Source organism: Danio aesculapii, chromosome 1 (genome assembly GCF_903798145.1).
Source record: "Danio aesculapii chromosome 1, fDanAes4.1, whole genome shotgun sequence".
NCBI classification, from domain to species: domain Eukaryota; kingdom Metazoa; phylum Chordata; class Actinopteri; order Cypriniformes; family Danionidae; genus Danio; species Danio aesculapii.
Window position 1 is genome coordinate 5,093,552 of NC_079435.1, and position 8,510 is coordinate 5,102,061.

The 8,510-nt window shown below is 35.7% G+C and overlaps 1 protein-coding gene across 1 annotated transcript in view; it reads left to right on the top strand.

Moving 5' to 3' along the window:
- Window positions 1–4,081: 4,081 nt before the first annotated feature.
- Window positions 4,082–8,510, top strand: part of si:ch211-286b5.5 (uncharacterized protein LOC100003596 homolog) — a 5,857-nt gene continuing 1,428 nt past the window's right edge. The window contains exons 1-2 of the mRNA XM_056460506.1: window positions 4,082–4,230; window positions 6,734–6,869. Of these exons, the coding sequence (XP_056316481.1) occupies window positions 4,138–4,230; window positions 6,734–6,859 (219 nt within the window). The 5' untranslated portion in view covers window positions 4,082–4,137 and the 3' untranslated portion in view covers window positions 6,860–6,869. The remainder of the gene's footprint in view (window positions 4,231–6,733; window positions 6,870–8,510) is intronic.

Consider the following 8,510-nt stretch of genomic DNA (forward strand, 5'->3'; position numbering starts at 1 on the left):
TTAACTCTGCTGAGAAAGACGTGTTATATTATCACAATTATGCAGCCTTTTTACGGCCTATTGCTTAATTTATGATTTAGACATGTAAATACACACAAGTACTAATAAAACAAGAACTTTAGCGTTTGTAAAACACACAAGGAAGTCTAACAATCTATTAAAATATAATTTGCCGATGTGTTTTAATCATATCAGATACACATACTGAAAGTAACTATAAAATTGAATCTACTCCTCTCTAAGTTCACCAACCACTTACTTGCATGTATTTGGGGAGTAATTGGTGAATTTACGTGTTGAATCCTGCGTGTTCTGCTTTTATGAATGACGCATCGCCGCAAGTACACATGGCGATGTCCATCTCATGTTATACGTGTAGTATCAACTTGCAATTTTGCAATTGAATTGTAGTATTTAAAAATATTTTCACACAGAGTATTGCTTAATTTAAATGTGTGTGGCTCTGTTTATTTATTGTTATTATTAATATTTTGTAATTATTTTAGAATTTTGGTTAAAAGATTATTAAATAAACTTTATTGCTAATAAGTCATTAATCACTTTTGGGTGACCGTACAGCTGTCCCCCCCACTTTTAAAATGGCTGTTACGGCCCTGCTCACAATAACCTATGGACTACAAATCCGCCATTCATGGACTACATTTTCATACATGCACTCCGTTCACAAACACACATGCTTCCTCATTTTGACTGATTACACTTGCACCAGCTGAGGATTGTCAAAGACTGATTACAGACACTATTTAAACAGCACACACTCACTTCCTTTGCCGAGTCTTGTTGTCTGTAAAGTGACATTACAACGCGTTTTCCTTAGTCTTGTTCCTCCGTGTTTTTGATCTTTGCCTGGTTTCCCTTTCTCCTTGTCTGCCGCCTGTCTACCGACCTCTTGCCTGTGTTTGACTACGATTCTGGACTGTCTTTATACATCTGTTTGCACTTGTTGACCATTGCCTCCCTGACTTTGAATAAACCTGCACGTGGATCCTAAACCTCAGTTGTCTCTGTCACTCCCCGTGTTACAGAAATAAATAGGTAAAGCAGGCTATAAGTGGATTATATTGTTTCCGTACGCAAAACAAACATCTGTAAATAAAAAAAGGTTTAAAAGCAATAGGGGAATTACCAACCTACTTCACACCGCGAATGCCAGTTTTAAAAAACGAGGTTGCAGTAGCAAACGTGTCATGTTGTGCAGTAGGATGCCAAATTCGAAAGTACATCCTACATTTTACCGTACACCACACTGCTTTTAATGCCAACCGCAGATGTCTTTGGCTAACAGCCATCATAAGAGCTGAGTGGAGTGAGGACCTAATTAAAAATGCTCGACTCTGCAGCTCTCATTTCACATCAGGTAAGTCTACGCTATGCTGAATCATTCACATTGCTGGTTTTTGATTGCAGCAATGATTTCAGCAAAAACAGTTAAATATGGTGAATTAAACTGCGGACACTGAATGCTTAGAATGAATACAGGTGCTGTTCACTGTCAGAATGCTGTTGTTTTGCTTGTTGATGATTACTCAGGCCTTGTATAGTCTAGTCTTCTCTCCTTGTCTTTGGCTAGGCAGAATCTCGGATTTTAGCTCTACATAGTGTTGAATCTGGTCATCATGGAGCATTATTTCTTGCACATGACCACACAGAACAACATTGAAGGCATCCAAAGACTTGTAGACTTTTACCTTCTCTCTTGTAAAATCACTTGGGTGCTATCGCAAATGGACCTGTCAGACAAACGCTGCTCACTTTAAAGTTAATTTTGCTGAATCCCTGTGCTTATCACTGGGTGACAAGCTGTTATAATATGCTGAAAGCATTATGTAAATAATATGTAATCAACAGGGGCGTAGCAACCGGGGGGGGGGGGGCGGGGGGGGGGGGGGGGGGGGGGGGATCCGTCCCCCTCACTTTTAGAGACAGACCATTTAGAAACAGGTGATTAATAATTATATGAACATATGATCTTATACAGCCGTCCCCCTCACTTTTAAAATGTCCGCCATGCCCCTGGTAATCATCTTGTTTAATCCCGCCCCTTTTCGCAGCGCAGTACGACAGAATTTCGCACACACAAAGCCCAGTGTGACCGCAGCTTAAAGCTACGGTCACACTGGGCTTTGTGTGTGCGAAATTCTGTCGTACTGCGCTGCGAAAAGGGGCGGGATTAAACAAGTTTATTACATATTTTAAAAAGCCAGCGATTTGCTCTATGTTTTAAATTTCTGTCCAGCGAGATCCTGTTTTGATCCTCGATTGGTCTCACGCAGTCAAGTGATGCGATTTTGCAGGTCAGAGTTCACCAAGCTTGAACTTTGCACCGCAGCGACATGCGAAACTTGACGCATGACCCTGCGTTTCCGGTCTGACGCATTCGCGTGCATATGAATGGAAGTCTATGGGAAGAAAAGTCAAGTGTGACCGCAGCTTAAGTCTTTACTGATGCACTCGACCAGACCGCTGGGCAGTAATCTAGATAAGAAAGAACAAATGCCTGAACAAATTGAGAGATACAGTACTGTGGTAAAAGTTTTACACATCTCTTAATAATTGATAAACCTCTTCCCATAACTATTCCCATATTATTGCCTTCACAAAACCCATCCAGTTAATTGCAATGCTAATTTTGATGACAAAGGGGCGGACTCAAGGGAACTTGGGTATTTACAATAGGCCCGGACCTGCCTCTATTAAAGCGAAGTCATCAACTAGAGACACAAGCTGCGTCTCAAATGGCTATACACTATGCACTCATGCACTATGTACTTATGCACTTACACACTCAAGAGTATAGTATATGTACGTAGTGTCGTCCCAAATGGAGCACTAATGTTTGTTTACGATGATGTTTGACGGTTGCCAAATCAGTGAAATAAATGACCAAACTATCAAATAAAACCTGCCATGAGTATAACCGCATTCACCATCGGGAGGTGCTATAATCACTCTCGTAGAAGAATTTCGCTTTCACAATCCAAAATAAATAAAGTTATCCGCCCGATAGCTCCGCCCCTTCCGCTACCTGAGCAAACCTGCGGTCGTTAAGTGCGTGAAGTGTCCATAGCTGCGTCTCAAATGGCACACTATACACTATGCACTATGTACTAATGCACTTACACACTCAACAGTATAGTATATGTATGTAGTGTCGTCCCAAATGGAGCACTAATGTTTGTTTACTAAGCGGAAATTCAAACCGTTTCCCTGATGACGTTTGGCGGTTGCCAAATCAGTAAAACAACTTATTATTTTTAGAGTTTTCAATGTGATCGCACTACCTGCACTATTTATACTACAAAATGGCGTAGAATAGTGCATAAGTATGCGATTTGGGACGCAGCTAAAGTCGAGGTGGTCTTTCAGCCCAGTAGGTCCGGGCCTGCCGTAAACACCCTAGTTCCCTTGACACCGCACCCTTGTCAAATCAGGGCCACAAAGTGAAATGCGCAGAAACGTGGAGTGCAAAGTGAAAACAGCATCGCAAAGTCATGGTTTGACTAAAAAGCAAATCAAAATGAGCATTGCAATGGACATATACAAATACAAAACATATACAAAAATATACATATTTTTTAATTGCAAATATTTTAGTTTTTTGCACTGCTTGATTTTAATTTGCAGTTCTTTACTTTGAACAGCAAATTTTATTTTTATTTCTCAAAACTTAATTTTCACTTTTAGATTTTTGGAGACCAAATGTCTTAGCAAATAGCAAAATACATTTTGACCTTTATGGGGACAATTTTGGTCCCCTTGAGGAAATCATTAATTCAAATTAATCATATTAAATGTGTACAATTTCTGATTGTGTCTTGTGAGGGTTGGGTTTAAAGGTATTGGGGTTTTTTTCGGTGTGATTTCAGTGTGATTAATTCAATGTGATTTCAGTGTCATTAATTTGGTGTGATTTCGTCACGGGGACCAAAAGACCACACAGGGGCCAGGGCTAAATGAGGCCAATAAAATCCATATGTGTAGGCTACAGTAATCCATTACGTCTATGGACAGTGCCCATAACGACAGTTGTACAAGTGTGTGTGTGTGAGTGCGTGCGCGTGTGTGTGTGTTTCAAACTTCCGCAAACTGTTTTCGGTCGGTCAGTCAGTGATCATCATGTCCAACAATAATGCTAGCAGCAGCAGTGTGGCCGTGGCGCAGAAAGCTGTCAAACAGCTCAGACTAGAGGCCAAAATACGACGAATTAACGTAAGTCTGTCAATGTCAATAAAATATGGGATCGAGTTTGGGGGTTTGAGCGAAACACGGGCACAGGAGTTAACGGTGTTGGTTACCGCTAGCGCTAACGCTAACCGACAAACAAACTCTTTTAAACTCGATTCACTTGTGTACGTCTCGATAACAGTAGTTTTCTAACGCAATGGCTACTCGTAGACACATTTAAAGTGACTTATACAAGTTTAATACAGTCGGAAATGGGTTTAAGGGGTAAAGTTCAGTCAACTGTTAGTTGTTTTCCCCCGAGCTCATTAATAATGCAAATAAATTCAAATACAGCAGCTCAAAAAACGAGACTCTGATGGTTCTCTGGTAGAGTCGACGTATGACTTTTAAAGACTTAAAGAAGAGTTTATTTGAGTGGTGTTTTTGTAAAAAAAAAAAAAAAAAGTGTAACAGTAACAAACACTGCATTGTTTTAAGTAAAAGGTGAGTGATATTTACCTATATTTTAGTTAACCAGCTGTCCTATACATCATGTTACTGTGTTGCCTGACAGAAATTGAGGTGCGTTTGTTTACTGTTCGTTTAACAAAGAAGCAATGAGATATTATGTAAGAGCTTATTGTTTTGACCAAAAATGAACATACAATAGTGAATAGTCTAAAAATAAAGCTGATGAAGATCATCATACTTTACCAGTTCATTAATAACAGTACACTTAAAGGGACAGTTCACCCCAAAATGTACATTCTGTCATTTATTTACCCTTGTTTCAAACTTCTAAAGAAGATACTCTGAAGAAAGTTGGAAACCTGTAACCATTGACTTCCATAGTATTTGTTTTTCCTACTATGGAAGTCAATGGTTACAGGTTTTCAGCTTTCTTCAAAATATCTTCTTTTCTGTTTTAATAGAAGAAAGAAAGTCATAAAGGTTTGAAACCACTTAAGAGACACTATAAATATTGAGTAAATTGTCATTTTTAGGTGAACTATCCTTTTAAGATAATATTTTTGTATTGCAAGCTTTGTAAAATGCAGGTTAAATTAGCTAATTATGCATTATCGAAATGCCTAACCTTACATGAACAAGGGTACACACAAAAGCATGTTTTGTTAACTGTTAATGTATTAACAATATGCACTTTGAAACCCATTTTTAAACGTGTTATCAGGCCCCAATACACTGTTGCTGTGTAAATAAAGAGCCAAAACGCATAAAATATTTTCAGTTTGGGGTTAAACTACCTCTAAATTTGTCAAAATATTAAAAATGTAGATCTGATTAAAACTATAAAGCTTTATTGTGTGTGTGTGTGTCCTACTGAATTAGAGAGCAGCTTAGTGCTTGAAGAAGAAAAAAAGGTACCCTATTTTTTATGTATCCTATAGACTAAGGCTGCACAATGTAAAATTTCAGCATCATTATCGCAATGTGAGCATTCGCAATAATCACATCGCAGCATCAGAATGTACAGTGTTTACATTATATTTGATTATTCAATAATAGGGGCAGGATAAAATAGCGATATGCATGAGGTGGTGCTTCCTGTAATGGCAAATCGAACATATATCAATGTTGAAATTCTAAAACATGTATGTGCTGATGACAAAATAAACACATCTTCTAACTTTTTGATGCACTTTAACTCTTCCTTTTTTAAATATCAAGATATATTGTGGATGATTTGCTTGTGATATCGCTGATATCATGATCTATCATCTGTCTTATAATTTATTTCAGTTACTCCTCTACAAGATTATTACAATCAAAGTTAATGGTTTTATTCCAAATAGCTCTATTTAAGTCATCTGCCGAAATTGTATTCATATCGCAATATAAATCGCAGCAATATAAAATATCGCAATGTCAGATTTTTCCAACATTGTGCAGCCCTACTATAGACGCAAATAGAGTAATAAACATTTATTTAGTGAGTATTGGGAGTATTTTAGCCCTAAAGGAGAGATTGTAGACTCAAAATAGCCCTCAGCATGAGCCGTCTATGAAAAAAAAAACAATGGTTTTGCCATATAAATTGTAATTATTAAAGTAAATTATTATGCTCCATGAATTTTCTATAATTCTAAATATAAATTTTTAATTTATAGTTATTTCCTACAATAACAATATATCCAAAATTAATTGTTGATTAGTGATGTGCATTCATTTGGTCAACTTTAAAGGAGATTTTCTCGATACATATTGAGATTTTTCCTGATTTCAGATGTTCACAGTCATATATTGGGCCAAATATTGTCCTATATAACAAACCATATATCATCAATGCAAAGATTATTGAATCATGTATAAATGTATGCAGATCTATACATTTAAATTACATCATTTTGACCTTTATTAGGATCAGAAATATATATATATTAAATGAATATTACCTGCATACTCTCGGATCATCATGGCCGTCCTTCTATGCGTGTTTAACAGGCGTGGTTGTGGCTGCTTTATAAACGTTGAACAGGTTTGTGTGCTCAATCCCTGTTGTTTAACATATCGCTTTGAATCTCTGCAGGTGTCTCAAGCTGCCACAGACCTGAAGAACTTCTGTCTGCAAAATGCCCATAAAGACCCTCTGCTGGTGGGCGTCCCGTCCAGTGATAACCCCTTCCGGCCGCCCAAATCTTGCGGCCTCCTCTGAGCTGCCCAAGGTTACAAAAAACACCCTCTTGCTCTTGCTAAATCAATGTTAAAGGGATAGTTTGTGCAAAAAATTTTGCGATAAGTTTGTGCAATAATACTATTATTGGCCATTTAGTTGCTTTTAAGAAGTTCAAATATCTTTTTTGTTTATTTTCTTTATTATTGAAAACAAAATCAGATATTTTGAAGAATGTTGTAAACCTGTAACCATTGACTTTTATATAGGAATCAAAATACCATGGAAGTCAATTACTGCTGGTTTCTAACTTTCCTCAGAATGTCTTTTGAGTTTAACAGAAGAGAAAAACTCATAGAGTGAGTAAATTATGACGGGATTTAAATTTATTTAGGATAAATTATAACTTTTAATAAGTGGTTTATATATAACTTTTTATAAGTGGTTTAAGCCATGTTGCCAATCCAACCAGAAAAAAATTATTTATGATCAGACAAAAAAGGGGCTTGTTTCTGAATAAGAACTGCAGTCCTTTAATCGAAAGTGATGGAGAAGAACAAAAGTATTTGTTTTGAAGTTGATTGTAAATGAGCAATTCCAGCGTTATTGATGTGACTTTTGCATTAAAAACTCAAAACATAAATTCACAGAGAAAGTATAAGTTAACATTATATTGACACAACTGTTTAAATTTTCCAAAACAGGTAACCACAAAGTTAAAGGAGCAGGAAAATATCAGTCTGTAAACATTTTTTATATTTTAAATGAGGGAAATAAACATGAAAACACTGACAGAGACATTTTTGAGCATTTTAAAGTACTGTAAAATACTTCCTTACGCAACAAAATGTAGAAAGGGTTTCTCTGTTTTGGTGAAAACTTGCCTTTTTTCATGGCAAGGTTGACGTTTGTATGGAATTGCTCATATGAAGATTTTTTTTTTACTTTAATTGCAAAAATAACATATGTATGTACATATATTTAATCATTTTGAGTATTGAGGCTAATTTGATTTAGTGTCACTTTACTAATTGAGGATTTCTGATTGGTGGAATTTCCATAGAGCATTTTGGGTAATGTAGTTTTCTCACCAGAAAGTTTTTTTCTATATATTTTTTAAATAAACTGAATTATTTTGGGCTTCAACAGTTATTTTTGGCTATTTATGGCTTCAACAGAACAATATGCCTTTGATTATCCTCAGAGCTCACAGTTTGTTTGTCTTTAAAGTTTATATTTATATATATATATATATATATATATATATATATATATATATATATATATATATATATATATATATTTATTTATTTATTAAAAAATAATAACAATTGTTAAATTATTTTTAAATAAGTGGATTTTTCACTTCAGAAAGCCAACTGTTGCTCTGTAAATATTGCTGGTAATGGATTATTACTTAAAAGGATTTCTCCAAGGAGTTTTATATATTTCTATATTTATTAATTAAACATGGGGGGAAAACAAAACTGTTAACTATTTGAAAATAGAAAATATGTTTTTAACTTTTATTAAAAATATATATATGTGTATTTATGAACAAATATTTAATTATTTTGATTATGTAATTAATGGCGCTTTGCTAACTGGGGCTCTCTGATTGGTGTAACTTTCTGTAGAGCATTATGGGTAATGTAGTTTTTCACCGGAAATTTCTTTTCTGAAAATAAACTGA